Consider the following 24534-nt stretch of genomic DNA (forward strand, 5'->3'; position numbering starts at 1 on the left):
GCCAAAACACAGGCTGATTTCAGAAGTCCCTCATGTTTATTATGCTGCATCAGAACTCTGAAAGTGTGTGAGTTTCAACCAGAGAACTGGTCATTTTGAACAATGTAAGGAACCTGCCTGTTCTGGGGTACTGAGTCTTGATGTACTAACGGCTCCCATTAGTCTGGGACACTACAGACATGTCCAGCAGGTATTACAGCTGCCTGGACCATTCCACATCTCAGCACCATGGAAATCTAGTTCATGTCTCCTTGGCATCTGATACTGTACCCAGCAAGAGACAGGTTTCCAAGCCCAGCAGCTTATCATACCCTCCTTGCTGGGGCCATAGGAGCAGTCACTCCAAGAAGGTGCAGAGCCAATTCTGGCATTGGGTGTTTCTTTTCCCCTCCCTCAAAGCAGCTTCAGACAAAGCAAAAGAACTTCTTCCAGCGGCACTTAGAGAGGGTCTTGATGCCTTTGGCAGTCATCTTCTTTTCCTGACGTGCCTTGTGCTCAACACCGCTGACAATGGCCATGTCAAAAACTTCTTTAAGGTTCTTCTGGGTCAGTGCTGAGCATTCCAGGTAGGCTTCAGCCCGGATTTTGTCAGCTAGACCTTCTGCCTGAGGCCGGGGCACGGGCTTCACGTGGTAGCGATCCAGGCTGATGAGGACATTGACATCGTCCCGCAGGTCTGCCTGTGTCCCCACGAGCAGCACTGGCGCCCGCGGGTTGTGAGTTCGTATCTCAGGGATCCATTTCTCTGTAATGTTCTGGAAGGAGCTTGGGTTTACCACACTGAAGCAGACAAGGAAGACGTCGGTGTCAGGGTAACAAAGGGAGCGCAAACAGTCAAAGTCCTCCTGTAGAAAAAGGAGGGGAAAAAAATCTTCACTGGACTGCTCTTCTAACAGCATGATGCTGCAGTAGCTTTTCTACAAGTTAACTAGGATAGCAACAGAGGCAGGGCATTGTACTGACTTCATGGTCATGCCACGTTTCAGACACAAGTTTCAGAGTTATGGGCATCTGTCATTCACTTGTCTGTGACTGCCATACCAGCAAATGGCTGGTGCTGGACCAGTGCATTTCCTCTCTTCCCAGTTAAACACCTCCTTCCTCAAAGCCTGAAAACAATGCCTGTCCCACAGGACCAGAGTTGACAGCTGCTTTGATAGAGCTTACCTGTCCAGCAGTGTCCCACAGCTGAATTCGGACTGGGGCTCCATCCACGAGGACCTGCACTGTAGCAGAAGGAGAATAAGGATGAGTCTAAAGCAGCTGGCCAGCATACACACATAAAATCATACAGGCTTTTCCTGAGCCTGTACTTTGCTTCATGCCCTGCTGAACAGACTCACTGAAGTTACTCACATCTCCTCCTAGCTGAGCATCCTCCCAAACCTCACTAAGACTTGAAGTTTACACTGGAAATGTTAAGAGAACCGCAGCAGACCTGTTTTGTTAGCTCTCACGTGTTTTGTGCTCGTCTCCAGAATTCTGAAAGAATAGTTCCATGTTACTGGACAACTGCTCCTCTGGATAAGGAGTGCCCTTAGTCAAACAGTTCCCTGGGAACCACTTAAAACCCACCTTTGTAATGAAGAAACTATTAAGGAAACAGTGATCAGTGAAATCCCTTTCAGACTATCCACACACCAAAAAACTGCTGAGTTACACATGTAAGGCTTGCTCCCATTTCACTCCCTAATCACAGTAAGCCTTCATGTGGTATCAACTGACTCAGACTGAGGGCTGGCAGGACCTCTGATGGCAATCAGGAATGAAACTGTTAGATGTTTAAGTGCATAGACACCACAGAGATTAGGCTAGGAACTCAGGAGAGGGAAAAAGGGGTTGTGGAGCTGGAAATCACTTGAAAAGTCCTGACGAGGTGGATGGGGCTGTGCTTGGATGAATAGGGGCAGACATCATGGCTAAGGTGACAATGGCTGACACTTGACATGAGTTAGCTCCACTGCTCTGTGCAGGGAGGAGGCCTTATTATCTTTTTTGTTAAAAAAAAGCAAAAACGAAACCAAACCAAAAAGCCCCCAAAACCCACAAACAAACAAAAAATCTCACAACCAGAAGCAGGATAAATCTTTTGTGATTCTTGAAGTAACTTGTCAGGTGAGAAGTAACAGAAGAGAGTTTAACACAAGCTTTTGAAGGAGAGCACTACTCCCTGAAAACAGTCTTGGGGAAAAAAGGGAGACACGGACAAAAATATGAACTGAAGTTTGGTGGGAGACCAAGACTGGAAGAAAAAAGAAGGGGTGGGTGCGTCCACCACAGAGCCACTCCTCACAGCATGGCTGAAAGTCATTGCTTCCGTGTGACTGGGAAACAGTTGGGTTGTTACCATATCTGCCCCAGAGGAGGAAGAGAAACCTGTTCCTGATCAAAGAACCTGCTAGATCCTGACTTGATCTTCAAGGCAGCAGGCATTTGACTTTCTAGTATCTGGTTTTCTCTGTCTCACAAGTGCATTGAGAGAAGGAATTAGCATCTCTGAAATGTCTCACCATCTTCAGAAGAAACTCGCCACACATATTACCTACTGCTCCAGCGTTTGCACAGAGTTTCATCCCATCTGCTGCTAGCTTGAGCTACGTTAGCAACTCTGCAACAGCCCTCCAAATACCGCCCTCACAAGGTCCACACCCTCAGGATGAGGGTAGATCATGGTACAATAGCGAAGGGGCTGGCAAAACAGGATAGCCTGGTGGAGGAAGGTCACCGGGTGCACATTTCACTCAAGGCTGCTCTAGCTGGGAGCGACCCCCAGCAGGAGGTAGAGCCAGACTACATCTGGATGTGGCTGGGTCACTATCCCAGAGACGTCCCCCTGACAATGCAATACCTTCTCCTGTCTTGTTATTGGCATCACAGTCCCATGACCAGGATTAAGGTTAGAATTTAAAGTGCTGAGTTCTGCAGGCTGTTTCAATGGCAGGTATTCCCCAAAAGTGGAAGGAATTGGATTGAAATTTCTGAGCTGGATCCTGGAGCATAGTATTTGACTCCAGGTAGGGACTTTCTTCAGGCTTACCCAGGGTAAGAGTAGGAGTGGAAAAGGAAACTTGTCTGTTCTTCCATTTCCTCCCAATAAGCAGAAAGTGAACTTCACAAGACACATTTTTAATGTTTTTGATTTATATCATTACAAACCCTATGAACCTCTGAAGGCAGACTCAGTACTGGGACATCCAGACTGGAACTAAACCCATGTGCAGCTATCTTCAGAATACCTGCTGTTAATCAGGGAGTCTCTGCACTCATCTTGCCTTCACCTTTCTGGACCATTTTATTATAGATTTGCACTTCCAAAAACTTCCAGTCTAATAACTACAGTAGGCTTAACTAATGTTAAGCCTCTCTTAGTCTAATCCATACACATTAATGCAAAGAGAGCAGAGAGAGCAGTAACCTTCCCCTTGGAGGACTCATGATTCCTTACATCTGTTCACAAAGGGCTTCTGGACCATGAACAGCAGCGTGTTCCCAGTCCAGTTCCTTCAAGTAACAGTGGAATAGCTTGGAGAAGGTCAAAGTAAATCAACAGCTCTCAGAGTGAGCAAGTGAGGGGGGACATTGAAACAAAACACTCCCTCTAAGCACCCCTAAGACTATGACACATTAGATGTCTCATTCCTGGTCTGACTTGAGCACATCTCTAATCTACCAATCTACATTGCCAAGTAGTGCTGTGTTTCTTCATATCAAATGAAGATAAGAAGTCTTTCAAAGGGCTTTGTATTCTCCTGGGGTTTATATTAGAAACTGGAGTCCAAAGGAAGAGGAGTGTAGAACAAGAACAAAGATAGCATTTACAAAAGTGGAAACTAATGAGAGTTCATCAGCTTGCAATTCTAGCCAGACTTATAAAACCTGTCAACTTTTTGACAACGTCTGTTCAATGCAAACTTCACCAGACATGGGGAGAAAAGGATGGTTTTCCCGAGTACCAGTTGAAGCTAAAATCATAGCCTTACACTGTAGGCTATTTCTGAAGCTAAAACCACCACTAACAATAAAAAAAGAAATTTAAAAAAAAAAGACAAACAAAAAACCCCAACAAACTAAGCCCCCTTCTATTTAGTCATAACAACACCACAAAACCAGGAAGATGGCCAAGTTCATAGAACTTGCAAATCAACTCGACACAGATGCAGAACGGAGGACCTCCACCTGCTAAACCTCTCAAAACTCGGTCCGAGTCCCAGAAATCCTCTCGGGCTGTGCGCCCGCAGGCTGCGCTGCCCGCAGAGCCCCCGGTGCGCAGCCCGTGGTCCCGGGAGCGCTCGCCTCCACCCGCGCCGGGACCCCGCCCCTCCCGCGCTTCCCGAGGTCTCGCTGCTCCGGACTCGATCCTCCCGGCCGCCCGCGCAGCCCGGGCGGGCACCTACCGGAGAAGGTGTCGAGGGCGGTGGGCTGGTACTCGTCGGGGTACCCGTTGGTGGTGTAGCTGACCACCAGGCTGGTCTTCCCCACGGCGCCATCGCCCACCAGCACGCACTTGATTCCCAGCTCCGGGCCGCTGCCCCGGGACGGGCTGTGTCTCCGTAGGGCGGGCGCGTAATCCAGGAGCTCCTGGGGAGGCATGGCAATGGCACTGACGGTGGCACGGCGGACTCGACGGGGCTCAGCGTGGGGAGCGGCGCGGCGGGGCCGCTGCCATGCTCCTGAGAGCGGGCTGCTGTCGGAGCTGCCGTGCGGGGCCACCCTCTCCAGCCCGCCGAGCTTCGCTGCTCATCACTGCACCTGCCACCCTGCGCACAAAACCAGCCCCCATTTCCCTAGTCCCGCCCTGTCCCGCCCCGCCGGGAGGCGGCCGGGCCCAGCCCTGCTCTGCTCTGCCCGGCCCGGCCGCCTCCTCCCGCCGCCGTCCCGCGGGCCAGGGTCCCGCTGCTGCACCCCCATCCCCCGCCAGGCCCCCGAGCGGCGCCTGCCCTCGGAATTTCGGCAGGGCTCACGCCGTGCTCTGAGCCGCGCACACACGGGAAAGCCGCGCTCCATCCAAGTTGCCCCCGCTTGCTTTTTGAAAGAAGCAGCTCCACTGTGCCATTTGGGACATCTGTGATTTCTGCCATGAAATCAGGACAGAAGTAAAGCCAACAGTGCTGGTCAATATTGTGAAGGACAATATAAAACAAATGGCCAAAAGTCATCCCATCTGTTAACTACATGATTGGCATTACTGGGTTGCTGGGGCCCAGCCAAGCTGTTCCTACCTGCTGGCAAAAGCTGCCAAGTGTATTTTCCCAGCTGCATAGACAAGTGCAGGAGTTCCCAGTCTGCTGCCTGTTTTTCATATTCACCTCTGGTAGCTCCCACACCACACTGTGCCCTTGGCAGCTAAGAAGAGAGCTCCATCCCTGCCCTGAGGAGCTCGCCGTCTAAAGCAGTATGACTAAACACAGGAGTGGGAACACACCACTTAAAAGGAGAGATACAACCACACTATCTCAGCCATCACTGCGCACCAGGGTAGCACCTCCAAGTGATTGGAAACACTGGAGGGAAAGTATTAATTCCTGCAATACCCAATATTGCAACATTAGCTTTGAATGTGGAGCTGCTTCCTAATGGAGGAGCTAAACTCAGGCTATCAATGAACAAGACTCATTTAGTTACCATGATGTCCTTCAGGGTCCTCTCAGCAAGGCAGACCTGTCTGCACTAGGCAGGTTTGCGCTGCAAGCAGCTGCTGATTAGCAGCTTGTGAGTTTGTCTTGCTGTAGTTTGCATCCATGCTGAGAAAGATACAAAGATGTTCCCACCTACACTAATGTTGAACTTGAGAAGTTGAGAAGAAATCTTAAAGTCAGGCACAGTCTAGAGTGCTCTTCCCTGTGGGTGACAGAAAGTCATGAGCACTGTAACCCTTCAGGTTCAGTGGACATGTCCTCTCTTTGGAGACAGCCAACACCTTCCTGGAAACTGCAAGAAGGCTTTTCCTCTGCAGTTTTCTCTAGCAGTTTGTTTGAATCAACCCCTTATATGTTTTTACACATAGCACAGCCTTAAATTTCTACAGCTACAAAAAATGGGGATGGTATTAGAAACTAGGATGCTGCTAAAACATGTGCCAGGTAGTCTTGCTAGAGCAAGTGGCTGCTGTCTCAAGGGACTGGCTTGCATTAGACTGGCTTTTTCCAGTGCCATGCTCTTCAGTGCTAGTTCAGAGCCAGGTGACAGCTGAACTGCTCCAGAAAAGGCAGAATGCACTGGGGCAGGCCATACTCTGCAGTGTGTGAGCTGTGGCAGTGCCTCCGATGGGACCAGCAAGGACACTCTACACTGCAGCTGGGACAGGGAGCACAGCAAACAAGGATCTTACAAAGCTTTCCCAGTGCATTTCAGACTCTGGCTGACTTTCTGTGAACTATGACATTTCCATTTAATCAGAAGAAATGAATGTAAATGAGGGATTATTCAAAAAATTGTTCACTGTTGGCAGGGACAAGAGATGAAGAGAAGCTGACAGTTCAAGTTCCCTATTTGCTGTTTGCTTAGGAATGTATCTCCCTTAAGAAGATACACTGTTGCCCCACTCCACAGATCCAGCCTTTCTTCTCTTATTCCTTACCTAAAATCTCTTCCTTCTGGGACTACGCTCCTTTTTCCTTGCAGTTTCTGACAACCGTTGGTTGACACACACTTAATTTGTCAATGAGCTTAAGTGATTTTTAATCTGTATTTAAACAAAGTGATTAAGCAAACAAACAGGGCCGCTCCCATGGATTAGTTTATCAGGTCTTTCCTTGGTCCTGACAGCTAACAGTGGATGCAGGTTTAGTTTCACAACGCAGAGAGCAGTCAGATATTTTGGGTTTGATAGATTTTTTTCACAGTTCTGGCTTTTTTGCAGTGAAAGTCTGCCCCATTCCCTGAGCTGCTGAACCAACAGCTCTGGGGACTGGCTCTGCCTATGTAGGCAGCCGGTACATTAGGAGAGCCCCGTCGTGTGCTGCTTGCCTGACGTGCTCCTCTGCCAAAATCAGTTGTGCCTGAGTGGGAAATACACAGTCTGCAAGGCTGTATTTGGCCTCACTCCCAGGAATTATAATTAGTACAAATTATGATGGTATTTCTCATTATGTGAATTCCTATCCACCAGGAACTAAGTGCAGAAGATCAAACTCTTTCCAGGCAGATCAGATACAGATTTCAGGTCCTGTTAGTTTGTAGCCATTACTCAGCTGGGCTGCGCTATCTAGGCTGCTCCATTAAAGTGATTTACAGTGGAAATAGATTTCTATATTCAGGCAGTGTATGACTGTCACCACCAAAGAAACTTTATACATCTGTACAAAGTCCTGTTATTAAAAACACAGCTATTTAGAGGAAGACACTTCCTGTTCTGCCCATTCCTATTAATTATAATAACTTTTCTCACCACTGCTGTGGCAGGAGAAGTCCACCTATGGACCAAATCAAGAACAGTACATAAGCCAATTTGGATGAGGAGGACACATGGGCTTGTCCCTTGTGGGGGTGAAACTACAGATCAGCTCAAACTATTCCATATAATTTCCATTCTGAAGTGCAGTACTATAATATGGGGAAATGGTGACACTGGGATTTTTAGCAGATAGTGGTCCTGACTTTCAGTGGCTCCTGAGCAATACTTGACCTCCAACAACCTTTTATTCTGTTGCTCTGAGATCATTGTGTTCTGCCTCCTTGGATGATATTCTGCTTCCCAGTCTTGTCCGAAACTCACAGAGTGGAAGCCATTCTCATTTTTGCAAAGCTTAGCAAATTACTCATGTTGCCTCAGAAAAGACATTGTATGTCTTTTCATTGTATGGGAGGTGGCAGTTTTAAAAATAGCATGGCTCCCTTCTCACCAAGGGAAAGGAAAAAAAATTATCAGCCCCTCCTAACATGGTAGTGAGCAAACCCAGCCTACAGCATTACCTGCATTTGTACAAGTGGGCTGCATTTGTCAATATGGCTCCTTAGCAAATGGTGCCCTGGGATCCCATTCCTGAGTCTGTTCACAGACTGCACAAGAGAAACCTAAACCACGAGAAAGGGGGCACAGTGAGAACACGCGACAATGCCATCAGACACAGAGCAGGTGGGTGGGGACCCACATTGAGAGGGGGGCTAAACTGGAGTGCAGGTGACAGAGCAAACTGGATCCCGTGATGCCAAGAGACACTGAAGAAATCGAGGTACAGCCGCTGCCCAGCTGGTCGAATTCGTAATTGCAAGCAATGACACAACCAGTTCTGAGTCACCCAGTATTTGTCATGCACCTGAGTGTGCTTCCTCCCTGGGAAAAATCGAGCTAACTATAATTACCACTTAAAAGGAGTGACAGACAAAAGGGTGAAGACAAGAGCCCGAGCCTGGTTTTCCGTTGTGGTGTGCCTTGTCTAGTTACTGTAACCTTCGCGAAGTCATGTCGAATGCTTCTTGGTATCATTTTCTATCAACTTCCTGAGGCAGAAACAGACACAACACAAAGTCAGTGAAACATCAGGCTGTACCCATTCATAGAAAAAACTATGACAGGAGAAGTCTAAGGAAGAATTATTCTAGTACTTTCTTTCCTTTATAGAGATTTTGATTAATAGGAACTCCATAGTTTCTGAGTCTCCAGCAATAAAAATGCTTTACAGTTCTATAGCAGTTAATGGATACTTCTGCTGTGAACTGGAGATGTGTGCTTTCAGAACGCCTTTGGGGAAAAAAAAAGGAGAGAGAAACAATATTATAATACAGCTCCCACTATCTTGGCCTCTGAACTAGTTTATTGCTTTTTGGAAATAAAGGCAATGTCTGAGAGATGCACAGAGAGGTTCCGGTTCACCTGTTCACTGCCACTCTTGTTAAATGTGGAGGCAAAGAGCCACAAGAACAGTATTATACTACATTTTCAGAGTAAAGAATAGTAAGTTTAAATGAAAAAACAATGCTGCTAGTTTCAAAAATATTTTCTTGAACGTTCCAAAGGGAGACAAGCACCATATTGCACTAAGTCCCTTTCTCAAACTCTACTTCATCTCCTGACTTGCTTAGGAACTTGTCCTACCTCTCAGACATGCTGTGAATAATTTAGAAGTGTGTTGCCATCTGCTGGAGAAAGTACACATTTTAATACATGAACTGCTGAATGTGAAAGAACAGGCAAAGTTTAAGGCGTTCAAAGATTTTGTTTAAATCTGAAAGAGAAGCAGCAAATTTCAGACTAAAGACGGGTTGGAAGACAATGGTCTGAGCTTAATTTAATTACGTCACTCAATCGGACGTTTTACACCAAAAGAGGCGCTAACGTTTAACGGGAATGGGTGAGGGAATTAGCAAGAGAAAGGTGCTAAAGTTCACATACCTCCTGTGAAACAAGGAAAGGCAGGCAGTTAACACTAAACAGTGAAGGGCTGGGTTTAAGAGGGATCGGAAAACCATAAAATGCTCTAAGATCACTGTCTCTGCCAAGTTATCAGTTTCAGTTCTCAGGCTTATCATTTATGGATCTCCGTTGAGGATCAAAACTGAGGGATTAGCCACGGGGTGCTGGTGATGGGAAAAAGGTTTTCTCACTGCAAAAGCATGTTCTCATCCTGCTTTTTTCACACTCTAGGACAGATGGGTTATGCCCTAGGGTTTCCATGGGGGCACTCGGTGGGTTTACAAAGGGCAGCCCGCTCTGGAATGCACATGTAGCAGCAACAGACATTGGTAGTTCACCTGTGGGAAAACAAAGTGTCAGGGGAGCCGCGGTCTGCAGGTCTGCAATTGCTGCTCGGGCACGATACAGTTCCACCCAGTGTTTACCGTTCTGCAGGAGTCTGTTTCTGACAATGGGTTTGAAGAGCTTGGGAGCTTGGTTAATTGTTAGGAGGCGGGCTCTGGCAAGATTCTGAGCTTTGATCTCTTCCAGGGTAAATTCTAATTGTCCTATGGCTCCCCGCGTAGATTCCAGTTCAGGTTCTCATGGGTAACTGCGATACCCAGGGTACACAGCCACTGAAATTCTGTTTACTGCATTAAATTTGTATACAGCATTCAAAAGGTCACTCAGAAATGCTGTCCCTTCTCCTGGGACAAGGTCTCTTGATTGACTGGGGGACACAAGTATCTGCAGCACTCTCCTCAAAGCAGTTACAGGGGTGCCTCATAGCCTGGAAGCATGTTACACCTTTGTGGGTATCTTACGGAGGTTGGTGCATTTAGGGGGTTACACCTATTTGCCCACAGCTTCTAAGAATATAGGGTATTTTTTATGCTGATCACAGTGAAGGAATATTCTATATAAAGTGAGGTGGAGTGATGATCAGTACCATCTGTAGTGAGGAAGTCCAGGGTTTAATTCAAATTTTAATTTTGTCACTAGATTCTGCTCTTATTTCTTTCCACAGTCACATCTTCCTGCCCTCTCCTCTGCACCAGCACTCATGTTTACATCATGGAATAACAGAGTCATCTGCTGCAGGGCAACGAACTGTCTCACTCTGCAGTCATATACAAACTGTTGTGCACCAAGAGGGGGTTGGACAGGGCAGTCAGGAATGACACAGACAGCATTGAGGAAGCCCAGATTTAGACAGGGTTTATCTCCTGGGAGTCTGAACCTTGGACACATTGTATGTTTGTCAATGTAGTTATCTAGAATTACCTGTTTCTCTAGGCATTTGAGGAGAATAACATGCCATGCAAGACCTAGATGTTGATAGCTGTGTCCACAGCTTGGAGAAAATGTTAACTGTTTAAGTCAAAATTACTGCAAATTGCTGCTGTGACCACAGCCGTACCAAAGCAAGACAAGGATTTAGGTTTCCAACCCAAACATATCACCAAAATCTCCTAAATTCTCTCACACAAGTCCCTCTTATAGACTTACACCACTGCTACACACAAAATATAATCATCTGATTCTCCACACATTCCTGGTGAATCAAAGAGCTGATAAATCTTTCCTCTGCAACCCTTGCTCTTCTCTTCTTTTCAGAATACCAAATCTGTGAATGTAGCACTGGGATATAATTATTGCACATGTTTGTAAATTAAATAATCACAGCAGATGATACTGCAGATGGATGGAGCAGGCTTGTGGGCTTGGGTTAGCTTTAGGCTGATGTTTTATTTCCAAATAAGGTGAAAATCTGGCTTCCAATTTAACCACATTAAAATCAGACACAGGTTTCTCATGAGGTATTAGCCCTAACAGGCAATAATATCTGCCAGAACGAGAACAAAAATCTCTTCCATTTCTAGACCTGACCAAGAAAAAAACAACTTATAAAACATGGCCTGATCTAGGCTTTGAGTTGAAACAGCCCACAGAGCTGCACGCTGAGAAGTTTGTGCACTAATGTCAATTTACCCTAATATCCAGATATATTTCGAGACAGTTTATTTCCCCCTTATCAAATAACCCTTCAGTTTTCTACTGCTAAAATATGACTACAAAGAGAAAAAGTAGAAGCATCATTGCTGAAGACAACAGGCGGAGACCTCATCTCAAATGAGGGGTCAACGATGCTCACCCCTGTGACATAAACATGAGCTGAAACTGCAACCAATGTAGAGAATTGTAGGATGCTCCAAGGAACTAATCACCTCCTCTTTTTAAGAGAAGTCAAGAACTTCTTGGTTTGATAAATCCTGGATTTGGTACCTCCAAATGAAGGCTATGATTGGTGATGATTTTGCAGAGGAAATGAAAGCTCAGTAATGCCCTGTATACTAAAGATCAGTGTTTGAACAAGAACAAAAGGATTCAGACTAGCCACAGCTTATGTTAGACTGGAAATCAGAGCTCGAAATCATGGGAGTGTTTGGAACAGATATGAGCTAGAGCAGTCAGGGGAAAAAATACCCACACTATCAGACAGAGCTTGACAGGAATAGAGAAAGGACTACTATATGATGTGGTATCTACAAGAGTGGGAGAATGGATCTGATAGTCCAAGAAGTCCCTTCCTACCTCATTATCCTAAACCTAATGTAATTTGTTTGTGCCTTTTGAGATGCTGAAAGAGAACAGTCACTGCTTATGAAGATCAGGATGATTAGACAGCAAAAGAATGTGGTTTTGCTATTTTGGCTCAGAGCTGCCATATAAAGAGGGTAAACAGCAGAGGCTGGGACTGGTGCTTGCAGGCAGGCTAGGTCAGCAAAAGCCATGTTCTGTTTTTAGCAAAGCGGGCAGAGGTGACCCTGTGGAGGCGTGCCATGGGAGCCTCCAGGAACCCAGCTAGCGTGGGACCTGCATGTCTGGCTCAGCACTGGGGAGAAGGCCTGAGGCTGAGGGATGCAGACCACAGCTCTAGTTTATGAGGGTGTGGTGTCCAGTAAGAGCAGAGAAAAAGGAGGTGTAACTCTGTTTGTGAGAGGCCAACCACATGGAACTGCTGCTTGTGGTGCCTCACTGCCACCTGATGTGCAAACTAAGTTTGGGAAGACCTCTTGTGTCTTGTAATGGATCCCTCTGTGTTGCAAGCTGTCCTGTACCCTGAGAGACATTTCTCCATTGCTTCCAGAAAGTGAAGCTTTTATCTAATATGCAGTATGCAGTATACTCACACTATGGTGTATAGCACACATATAGTGTATGCATATACATCTCTGCTCATTTTATATAGGATGAAACCCAAAGGGTTGTGTAAGAGACTAGTCTTTTTGGTTAATGTCATTGTTATAAATTCTGCTAGTTTAAGCTAGAGGGTAAAACTGTAAATAACAGTTGTTGGCACACCAGAACATAAGAAAACTCCAGGTTATAAATACTATTTAGCAACACAGAAACAGGGTCCAACACAGAAACCTGGGATAAACTTGCAGAGCAAGTCTAGTGTAGTTCAAGGAGCACCTTATGCTGGATCCCCTTATGCTGTGCCTCAATGATCATTCTAGTGATAAAGCCAAGATTTGGCTACCCAATGCTACACAGAGCCACAACACAGGAGATTTTACAGAGTGTTTTAAACCAGATAATTCCCAGTTGCAGTCAGTAGAATTGCTCTGGCAATTCTACTGATTCTAGTAGGGCACACTGCTGCATTAATGAGGTAATTTCTCACACATGTAGCTGCACACAACAGGACAGTGTCACTGAAAACTGGGAAAGAAAACCTTCAAACCAGAGTTACAGGTTGGAAAGCCACCACTACTTTGTTACAGTGCCAGGTTAATGGGGGGTAGGGGTGTCTCTGCCTGTTATGCACGCTAAGATTCACATTTCTATTACCTATATACAATTTTTTATATGAGTATGTATTTACATTCCAAGAAGTTTACAGCTATTTTCAAGCAGCCTTCTACACCTGCTAATTAATTGTGTAGGTCTTATTACCATGCTCATGTATTAGGGAAGGGTCTCTAGTGGTCATTTGAGGGATCTCCAGTGGTCGTGTGGGACGCCAACCTATCTCTTTTTAGCCCTCTTTGGTGGCAAATTCAAGTTTTGATGTTATATTAAACAACAAACCCAGAGCGTACATCCCACCTAGAGGAACTTGTGGTTATTACTGGCGTATAAAAATGCTGAGTTTGTTTATTCGAGCGTGCCCTTTCTTCATTCGACATAAGCCTTTCGGTATCCGCGGCAGTGAGCTGAAGCGGCGGGCACCGCGCGGAGCCCAAGGCCCGGCAGCAAGGGCACAGGCCGACCGGCCAGCTCCGGGGGAACACCGGGGACAGCAGTGTCGGGGACAGCAGTGTCGGGGACAGCAGTGTCGCGACACACCCAGGCCGCCAAAGTCCCACCGCCATTGCTGCGAGGCAGCGGCCCCGCCGCCGGCCCCGCCCCGCCCGCGCATGCGCAGGCGCACGTGCCGCGGGTCAGCTGAGCGCGCCGCGCTCGGGCCGCGCTGGGCCATGGCGTCCATCCTGGACGAGTACGAGGACTCGCTGCACCGCTCCGTGTCCGTGCCGCAGAGCCGCGCCACCGTGGGCATCCCGCACTCCGGTACGTGTGCCCCGGGGCCTCCCGCGTGCGGCCTTCCTGCCGAGAGGGGGAGGCGAGGCGGCAGCTCCGGGTGGGGAGCAGGGCACGCCAGGCTGTGCTGCCTGGAAGAGGTGTGTCACTGTGTGCGTGTGGGGCAAAGCATTCGGCTTCGGCTTGTCTTTCCCACGGCTTGCTGTGGGAGGTGTTTGGAGACGGGGAGCGCTCCATTCCTGGCTGGGCAGAGTGCTGATGCAGGCCAGCCCAGCGAACCCGCGGTGCTGTGCTGTGTGGGAGGCTGCGGCCGCAGGGGCTGCGGGAGCAAACGCTGAAGGGTGCGTGGAGTCGCAGGTGCCCGTGTGTCACAAATTACACCAGCCGCACCTCAGCCCTGTGCAGCTAGAGCTGTGCTAGAGGGTTACGAACACTCCATCACTTCTCCTTTCTGCTCCTCTCTGAGGAAGCATCGCTTTACCGTGTTATGGATGTGTGCACAGCTGTTCCTGCACGGAGCTCCTTTCCTAACCCAGGCGCAGTTTACCAAAGACTTCGTTTCTCTAGAGTGGTTCCTTTGGCTGACTACACGATGGCGAGGTGACCAACAAAACAGTCTGTATCACTGCTACAGTTTTCTGTCAAGGGATGTGAGGCTTTGCTATACTGTACTGCTCAGTGTGGTGTCCCATCAGTGTCAAGTAATGGTGTGATGACCAGTCCGTTTTTTCTTTCATGTCAGAGAAATTTATTTCATTATTATTCCATGATAAATTCAATATTTATTAGGTTCAATAACCATTTTATACTAGATGTCACCTCTCAATGTTTTTTCAGTGTGCCAGGGAAATGTAGGTTATGAGAGAATTCTGTTGTACCTGGTATTTTCATGGTAGTACCAGCTGCTATGCAGAGCTGGTGGTTTTGGGTTACAAGTTTGGAAATACCTGGACACATTCTTTCAAGTTTTTTTTCCTGGTATAGTGTTGCCCACTGGTAACCTTTGGGGAAACCAGGTTGTGAGGTTTATCTATGTGCTAAGAATTTATCAAAATTCTGCCATACTATGTTTATTATGGAGTATAAATACACTGACACAGTTACTCTGAGTCTAGATATTGAAGTAGGTATGTTCCCCTTGTTTGTTTTGACGTGCTTGGTTCTTTCATTGTGCAGTGTTAGATACAGAATAAGTGGCCTGAATAGGTGTTGTGCAGAACAGTGTTAGGACAAGTCGTGTCACGGAAAATAAATTTTTCAGGACTCAGCTTTTCTTCTTGACAGCTGCAACACTGTCTTCAGTCATGGCTGTCTTACAGTTGAGAAATCTGCCTGTTTGCTCGCAGTTGATATTGGCAGAGGAAGTTTGGGAAACTGCTTAATTGCAAAGGCACAGCCTAATCAGGATTTCAGTTATTCTTAATTAGACCACACAGGCAATCTTTAATAATATTTGGGTTGGTAAAAGTTGTGGGCAATCTGAAGTGTAAGTAAATTTATATTGTAAAAAGATACAATAGTTACCTTCCTGAAAGCAGTCCTTAATGTTAGGTTTGCAATTTTGGAAGATGTTGAAACTTATTCCTCAGTTTCAGGGAGGCATTCCCTGTGCTTGTTTAACCGCAGGTACTGTTTCTCGAGGTTGTAGATAAACAAGCAGTGACTCTGTATCCAGCCTGAAGTCCTGCTGCATTGTGAACTTCAAGTACTGTAGCTCTAGCTTTGAAAAGCCTGCTTTGACCCACTAGACCATACTGGTGATCTTAGATCTTTGGACAGATTAAAAGGTCTGAGGAAATCGGTAGCTTTGCCCAGAAATCAGGGTGTGAAATGATGTAGTAGAATCTTGATTAAACAGAAGAGGGACATTGGGGGCAAGATGAGGGAGGAGACTGTTTGAAAGGAATGAATATTATAAAATAGACATCTCCTTTGTATAGAGAACTGTATATTAAGGAAGCTCATCCTTCTCCTATTAGGGACAATAGCTAAAATTCTCATGTTAATGGTGATGATCCTATGGCTGTTATAAATGTAATGGATACAGGCCTAAAGAGTCCAGAATGCTGAAATCCAATACTTTGGCTTGAACTATGACAGAATTAAACCATAAACAGCTTCTCCTTAACTCTGAACCCTTACCTCTGTACAGGTGCTATTTGTTCCCTTTCCTTCCTGCCTCTGAGTTTCTTTGCTGAGTCAACCTTGCTTTGCAAGGTGACAGTCTGAAAAAAATTTGAGATTACCTGGATGAATGTGACTTGATGATCTGGTAACATGTGGATTTTCCAGAGTAATCCTTCCCTTTTATATATATATATATAAATAGGTATTTATTGGTTAGCTGTGATATCATGTGAATCTGTACTTTGGGAGCTTTTTGTACGTGTTTTGAACTGCAGTTCATACCAGCAAATTTAAACTATGACATTGCAGCTCCCTAATCTGGAAAGAAGAACATCAGTTCCACCTAACTGGAAATAAAGGAATGCACACTTGTGTAAATGGGTAATGTGTAAGGTGTGGATCAACGCATAAGAAAAAAGCACATGCAAAAGGCTGCCTACTGAGGTTGTGATTGCTTTGTCTCTTCCTGCATGTGCACCTTTCTTCTGGAAAAAGTGTATTTTAAGGATTCTGCAGCTGGTCTAGAGGAGAGGCAGAGGCAAGGAGAAAGCATTGGTGGAATAGACAATTAAAGGATTTGCTTACTAGTAGCAGGCTGCTTTCCACGACTACATTGTCTTTCTCAACACCAGTAGGGCTGGAATTAGAGGGGTTTTTTCCCTCTGTATTCCTGATCCATGGAGCACACTTCCTTTTCAGTAAAACTTGGAGCAGGACACAATCCTCTTAGTATTTTAGGCTGTATTTTGATGTAGTTTGGGGTTGTTGTTATGGGGTTTTGTCTTATTCAGTTTCTAAGTGTTCATTCACATTCTTTCTCCAGGATATGTCAACGCACGACTGGAGAAGGAAACGCCAATATTTAACAAGCAGAGGATTGATTTTGCTCCTCCTGAGAAAATTAACAGCTTAGTGGTCTCCTCTAACCAGCTCTGTATGAGCCTTGGGAAAGACACCCTTCTCAGGTAATGCTGCCTGAATCCTGAAGTTATTGTTTGTTTTTCCCCTGCCTTCTTTTTTTCCCCTAAGTTGTTAGAGAACTTATGTTTGCAAACTGGATAAAAAGCCGCAAGCTCAATATGGAAAAGAGGTGAGGAGTTACAAGTATGCAAACTTTTGTTGGTAGCATGCTTTCATGGTTTCTCTTTGCAGGATTGATCTTGGAAAGCCAGATGAACCTAATCAGGTAGAGCTGGGACGCAAAGATGAAGCCAAAGTCTACAAGATGTTTTTGGACCACACAGGTGAGGCAGTGCGTGATGGATATTTACAGACAGTGAACACAGCAGAGCAAGTGCTGGTGAAGGAGTTCTCTTTCTGCTTTGTGCATAAGGAGAACAGATCAATCTTTCATGAGCCAGAGTCTTTTCCAGGGCCCCTCCCCACTGGTTTGCCCTTTTGCTATTAGTAAAGCACAGGCTTGTGCCTGTGTTTTCAGACTCTGAAATGAACACATGCAATTAGGCTGTTCTGAGCAAGGCTAAAACCAATCAAAGGAAAGTTTGCAGTCACTCTCTGCTGTATGGTTTATATAGGAATTTTTAAAAAGGGCCATAAAACATCTACAGTTCACTGTAGCCTAGACTGATTTTAAAAAACTAAACAAAAATTTGGAAAGAGATGCTCATATCTCTCGCCAACTGCCAGGGATAGGAGGAAACTCTGGGAAGTGTTTATCCTTAGAACATTTATTGAAACAGAATACCTTCTTGCTAAAGCATCTGGTACCAGTTATTTAACATTGCAACATATGGACTACTGTTCTGATCCAGCATGGAAATCCCCCACATTCCCATGAATGCCTGGGAAAGTCTTGGATTAAGTATGTTGATATTGGAATTTATCAAATGTTAAGATTAGAAGCTGCAGGAATTTGGCTTGCTTAGGCACAGTCTTGATTTGTTCTCTCCTTTTCCCTCCCGTACCCCTCTGCTGTTGGCAGGCTCTCATCTCCTGATTGCTCTGAACACCAGCGAATGCCTCTACCTGAACAGAAGTGTTCAGAAAGTGCGGGCACTCTCCCGCTGGAAAGGACACTTGATTGAAAGTGTGGGCTGGAACAAATTTCTTGGTTCAGAAACCAACACAGGGCCTATCCTGGTGGGGACGTCCCAGGGGCAGATCTATGAGGCTGAAATCTCTGTCAGCGAAGGAAGCCTCTTCAGCACTAACCCTGACCAGTACTTCCGACAGGTCTACACTCTGGAGGAGGAATCTGGACCTGCCCCAGTCTGCTGCTTGGAAATTGAACGAGGTCTAGAAGGGAAATTTTTTATTATAGCCACCACTAGGAAGAGACTCTTTCAGTTTGTTGGCAAAGTGCCTGAAGGGACAGAGCAGCAAGGCTTCAGCTCTATATTTGCTGTGCATGCTGACCATCTGCCCAGCTTTCGGGAGTTTCCAGCCAACCTGGGTTTCAGCGAGATAGCCTTTTACACTCCGAAACTGCGTTCCAACCCACGCTCCTTTGCCTGGATGATGGGAAATGGTGTTCTATATGGTACCTTGGATTACAGTCGTCCTGATTCAATTCTGAGTGATGAACGGGTCTGGGTTTATCCTCCTGACATTGACATAACTGTGAACAAGCCAATATCCATTGTGCTTACCCAGTTCCACTTTCTGTTGCTGCTGCCTGACCGGGTGAAGGCTGTCTGCACTCTGAACGGACAGGTTGTTTTTCAGGATCTGTTCCTAGAGAAGTTTGGCTTGCTGACACGCATGATTAAAGATCCCACAGTCCAGCAGATATGGATCCACACTGAGAAAGTGGTGTTCCGCTACCATGTCCAGCGGGAATCCAGAGATGTGTGGAAGATGTACATGAATATGAACAAATTTGATTTAGCAAAAGAGTATTGTAAGGACCGTCCAGAGTGTCTTGACATTGTGTTGGCCAAAGAGGCAGAGCACTGCTTCCAAAACAGGAGGTATCTGGACAGTGCCAAATGTTATGCACTGACCCAGAACTACTTTGAGGAAATTGCTCTGAAGTTCATTGAAGCCAAGCAAGAAGAGGCCCTGATGGAGTTTCTGATTAAGAAGCTAAGTAACCTAAAGCCTTCGGAGAAGACACAGACTACTCTGCTGACCACGTGGTTGACAGAGCTGTACCTGAACTGGCTGGGCATATTGCAAGGAGATCTCTCACAGCGGAATCTCTATTTGGATACACGGGAGAAGTTCCGCACTTTCCTGAGCAGTCCTAAAAACAAAGACTGTCTTTTTAATAATCGGGCATCTATTTATGAACTGTTGGCAAGCCATGGTGACACAGAGCACATGGTCTACTTTGCAGTCATCATGCAGGATTACGAGCGTGTAGTAGCTCACCACTGCCAGCATGACGAGTACGATGAGGCTCTAAATGTGCTGTCCAGGCACAGAGACGAGAAGCTCTTCTACAAGTTCTCTCCAGTTCTCATCCAGCATATTCCCAAGAAGGTGGTTGATGCTTGGATTTCAATGGGCTCTAGACTGGATGCCAGGAACCTCATTCCAGCCCTTGTTAACTACAGCCAGAGTGCCAGCACCCAGCAGATCAATGAAGCCATCAGATATATGGAGTTCTGTGTCTACCAGTTGGAGGAAACCCAACAAGCCATTCACAACTACCTATTGTCTCTTTATGCTTTGTGTCGGCCGGACTCATTACTGTCATACCTGGAGCAAGCAGGAACCAACCCAAACAGGATCCACTACGACCTGAAGTATGCACTACGCCTGTGTGCAGAGCATGGGCACCACCGTGCATGTGTCCACATTTACAAAGTGATGGAATTATATGAAGAGGCTGTGGATCTCGCCTTACAGGTGTGTGTGTATCTGTGCATGCTGTGATACATGGGAATGTACCTTGTTCAAGTTACCTTGAACAGCAGAGCATTGAGAGGAGCTGGACAGACTCAGTGGTATCAAAGCGGTGTAGCTGAGGCTTGGAAAAAAGACCTGTCTCTGTTAACATTTTTCTGTGCTTTCACAGCTGTTTCAAGTAGGCAGCTGACTGGCAAGGCCTAACTGAGGGTGGAGGCATGGATACTACAAGGAGGAGCACTGTCTGTCTCAAGCTCAGTCTCTGACATAAAATACCTTTAACATATCTGCATTTATGCAGATTTGTATAGCTATTGCTAAGGATTCTAATTACCTATTCATAGCTTTGATAATTATCACAGAAGTCTTTGTCAGCTCACTCTGACCTTCAGGGAGATGCTGGATTTTTTTTTTCCTATTGGAATTGCTGTGTCTTCGCTGAAGTGTGGGGCCAGCAAAGATACTATAACATGAATTTGCCCTTTCTGTGCTGTTGAGTAGCAAGCTAATCTTCAGTGAGGAGTGCTGGTAGAGAGGAGAGCTGTTTGCCGTGGAAACATGGAGCAGGCCAGTAGTGCAGTCCTAGGCAGTGAGATAGCAATAGAGATAGCAATTTCTAAATGCCTCTTAAAATGGACAGCAGGCTTTGAAGTTGAATGGCGGATAAACAAAGAGGGAAGCTTAATTAACTCTGTTTCCTTGTCTGTCCAACTTCTAGGTGGATGTTGATCTTGCCAAGTCCTGTGCAGATCTTCCTGAAGATGATGAGGAGCTCCGGAAGAAGCTATGGTTAAAGATCGCTCGCCATGTTGTTCAGGAAGAGAAGGATGTCAAGAAGGCAATGGCCTGCCTCTCCAGCTGTGCCCTGCTGAAGATTGAAGATGTGCTGCCATTCTTTCCAGACTTTGTCACTATTGACCATTTCAAGGAGGCAATCTGTAACTCCCTGGAGGATTACAACAAGCACATCGAGGAGCTGAAAAGGGAGATGGAGGAAGCCACGCAGAGTGCCAAGAGGATCCGAGAGGACATCCAGGAAATGAGAAATAAATATGGCTCTGTGGAGCCTCAGGAAAAATGTGCTGCTTGTGACTTTCCACTTCTAAACCGCCCTTTTTACCTTTTCCTGTGTGGGCACATGTTTCACTACGACTGTCTCCTTCAAGCAGTTTTCCCTAACCTTCCTGCCTATAAGCAGGCAAAACTTGAAGATCTTCAGAAGAAGCTGGCAGCTACCAGCCAGCCATCCAAGAGCCACCATCGTCCCAAGGATGCAGACACCATTAGCTTGGGGAAGGGGCAGCAGAGCCGGGAACAGATCAAAGCTGACATTGATGACATTGTGGCAGCTGAATGTGTGTACTGTGGTGAGCTGATGATCCGGTCCATTGACAAGCCTTTTATTGATCCCCAGAAATACGAAGAGGAGATGCAAAGCTGGCTGTAATTTTCCGAATCTTCAACTGTCAAACAAATTGTGAAGCTTCTGTGCTGGGGATATAACCTCCAGGAGCAGGAACACAGTGACTTCTGTGCAACTCTAAACAAAGGGTAGTGCAGTCTTTTTACCAGGGTTAGGGAGAACTAGTCTTGAGAAGTGGGGAGATATAGCTATGGCTGTCTAAGAACTTTAACAATACTTAAAGCTAACCTACTGGAATATATTTAGCAGATGTTTCTGCTTGCAGTTCTTCTGAGGTTCACAGTGTGAAGCTAAATGGTGTGCCTTGTTGTCCAGAAGGAATTAGGAACAGCCTGTGATTTATCTGCCCTGTTGTGTGGTATTTGTTTTGGTGAAGACGAGCTGAAAGAGAAAGGCAGTGAAGGCCACTAAGCAATGTAGTCTTCGTTCATAATTTTCAAAGCTAGAATTGCCCTCTGTTTCCTTTTTGTTGAGAGTCTATAACCACATACATAGAAAGAACATGAAAGGACAGAAGCTCTTACATATTAATATTTTGTAAACATCATGCTACACAAATACATGTTTCTACACAATGTGATACAAGAATGTGTATAATTTTCAATTATTCAATTATACAATCTTGCAGGAAAATTATAAAAGTAATTTGCCTGCAATTCAAGGTGTATAATTCTCTTTCTCATAAGCTTTATGCATGAGACCAGGCACATTTGGATTTTCTGTAGGTACTGTTTCTCAAAATGCCTGTTCACCACTCCTCTTTACATCCTATTTCTATTATAACTGCCTTTGTATAGTGGGTCTTGGTTTTCTCTTCACCCCAAACCAAAACTGATAGATGCAGTAGAAAGGTTTCAACTGACACTCTGCAAGCAGGAGCACAATTTGTTTGTGTATCTTGCTGTGGTTCTCTTCTGCACTTGGGCATTAGGCTCAAGATCTAGTCAGGGGTTTGCTCAAGGGTAGTCTACAGAAATGTTCTGTTGGTGTGAAATTTGCTTTGCCCTTTGAAGCTAGTACCTTGTGCCTAAACAGTCTTTTGCCTTCCACTTTTTGGAGATGGCTGCATGTCAATGCATCTATCTATTACTCCAACTTGGAAAATTTTTCCCAGAAGGTAGCAATCACTATGTTGTGAGTGAGAGAAGAAAAAATTGTCATTAACAGTTTAGCAAGGATTTCTTGTTTTGTTTTAGGAAAATAAGATTTTAATTAGGTTTTGCTGTTTGGGACTGAATCACAAAGGTAGTAATTGACAGAAGAATTGAATGTTCTAAAAGACAAAATACAATTCTTGTAATTAAGGCAATAGAAAATACTGTCTTCTGAAAAGCCACCTCAGTTCTTTCACATGAATATGTGTGCTTGTCTTGAATACCTCTCTCAATCTCCTAACCACTTACCCTGCTTGTAGGGTTGTAGAAATGGGTCTTCATGTTATTGTAGGAGAATATGTATTGGTTTCCTCAAGGATCTGACCTAAGAATTCTGAGTTCAGAACTTCAGAAGAACATTTATGTTTTTGTTGGGAGCATCAGCCTGGAACAAATTAATTTTATCTGTGTAAAATGACATGAGTAATAAAAAACAGATATGAAAGTAGGAAGACCTGAGGTTTCAAGATCCTCTGTTCTTTGATGGAGCCATGGGATAGGCAGTCCCATTAGCACCTCGTGGTGTGTGTTTGCTGGCTTGTCAGAAAGCACTTTTTCAGAAAACCCACATGCTGTAGTTTTCTTTGGCTTTGCATAGCCTTTTGCTTTGAATAAGTTGGTGGGTCTGGCAGAAGGATTTGTGATGAAAACTAAATGTGATGTCTTCTGAAGTTTACCATTAAACATGTTATAACTGGCCATTCCTGTGAATCATCATCTTTTCCTGTAAGCAGTGTGATATTTAAGGTTGTACATGTCATTGCAAACCAACAGTAGCCTCCCACCCAAACCAATTTCTGGTCAAAGGTAAGTGGCTCTTTTCCTGCCCTTTAGCAGAACATGGGTATCAGCTCATTCTGATGCAGGAGTAATTTCACATTATTTTGACATGTTCTTAACACTAGTTCCATCACTTTTGGGTTTTTACAGGATGCTTTCTTGATATATTAGAATTACTAGTCTTCCATTCTTTTCCTGTTTGTGCTAGAGAAGTCACATCACTAAATAGACCTTTGCAGAGTGATCTGCTTGTCCAGAGTATTGGAAGAAGCTGTGGGAAATGAGGCATAGCAAGTAAATAAAAACCCTCTGGTCTTTGCCTGAGATTGGGTGGTGGGGAAAGGCACCTCTGATTCCAGCCATGGGTATTAATAGATCTCAGTTAACAAAACTAGAACTATGTATTTTTTAATGACTAGTATGCAGTAGTCTCTGAGGGCTGTAGGCACACGCACTAGATACATATACCACAAATCTCATTCTTCCTCACCATTGTTAAGTGAAAAATCATTTGATTTGTTGTCAAGGTTATAGAGAGTGTTACTGCTGGCAAAGACTGCAGCAGTGATTAAATGACTAGTGCCAGTAATACAAAAAGGTACATAAAGGTATCTTCCAAACTTTCTTTACATTGTCACATGCTTCAAAAAGTTTCAGTAATCACTTACCTGTGCTTCTTGGCAATTTTGCAACATCACTCAGTGAAAAAGGTAAGAGGGTTTATTTTTTCTTGGGAGGGGTGGGGTGGGTTTGTGGTGGTGGAAGGAAGCGAACTGCTTACTGTTCTCCCATAAATCTAATCTTCAAGATCTCTTCCTCTTTGCATTCAGAATAGCATTTTTATCTTTTCTCCTTGTAACTTCAGCACAGTTACATTTTAGAACTTGCAGTCCTTTGTATGTATTTTAAACTATGAATGAACTGTACCAGCTGTTAAAAATTGTGGCCTTGGGTCTTGTCCTTGTCTGTGTGAATAACTCCTACCACTTGGCCTCATGCAGCTGAAGAACAGCATAACCAAAAGGGTGTGGGGAAGCCCCAGCCCTGTGTACCCAGAACAAATATCTGTAGCTCCATCTACACTGAAGAAATTCAGTAGTGTGGGCAAGGCCTAAAGCAAACTTGTGCCTACTACATGGCCTCTCCTAGGCTTTGAGCAAGGGATAGGGGGAAATGCTCTGAGTTGTGGGAGACAGTGGTGTGTGTTTTGAAAAAGTTTGTAGAGAATTTCAGGTGCACTTCCTGTAGTTGGCCGCAGCTAAGTGAAATGCTGAAAGCAGTAGGTTCTGTCTCCTTTCTAAAAATGGATGCCCAGGCTGGGAATTTAGAAAGGCAAATTGTTAAAGGAGCCACTA

General features: G+C 45.3%; 2 protein-coding genes across 2 annotated transcripts; one reads left to right on the forward strand and one right to left on the reverse strand.

Annotated features, from left to right (window-relative positions):
• Nucleotides 1–264: 264 nt before the first annotated feature.
• Nucleotides 265–4590, reverse strand: RHOV (ras homolog family member V). The gene is made up of 3 exons (XM_054634956.2): nt 4395–4590; nt 1168–1226; nt 265–845 (listed from the first exon to the last, which is right to left on the reverse strand). The coding sequence occupies exons 1-3, from the start codon at nt 4588–4590 to the stop codon at nt 405–407; spliced, it is 696 nt and encodes a 231-aa protein (XP_054490931.1). The 3' UTR covers nt 265–404.
• A 9164-nt stretch (nt 4591–13754) lies between these two features.
• Nucleotides 13755–23098, forward strand: VPS18 (VPS18 core subunit of CORVET and HOPS complexes). The gene is made up of 5 exons (XM_054634489.2): nt 13755–13912; nt 16833–16974; nt 17162–17253; nt 17952–19822; nt 20541–23098. The coding sequence occupies exons 1-5, from the start codon at nt 13762–13764 to the stop codon at nt 21267–21269; spliced, it is 2985 nt and encodes a 994-aa protein (XP_054490464.2). The 5' UTR covers nt 13755–13761; the 3' UTR covers nt 21270–23098.
• The last annotated feature ends 1436 nt before the right edge of the window (nt 23099–24534 follow it).

The sequence above is a fragment of the Agelaius phoeniceus genome, chromosome 6, assembly GCF_051311805.1.
Source record: "Agelaius phoeniceus isolate bAgePho1 chromosome 6, bAgePho1.hap1, whole genome shotgun sequence".
Taxonomy (NCBI): Eukaryota; Metazoa; Chordata; class Aves; order Passeriformes; family Icteridae; genus Agelaius; species Agelaius phoeniceus.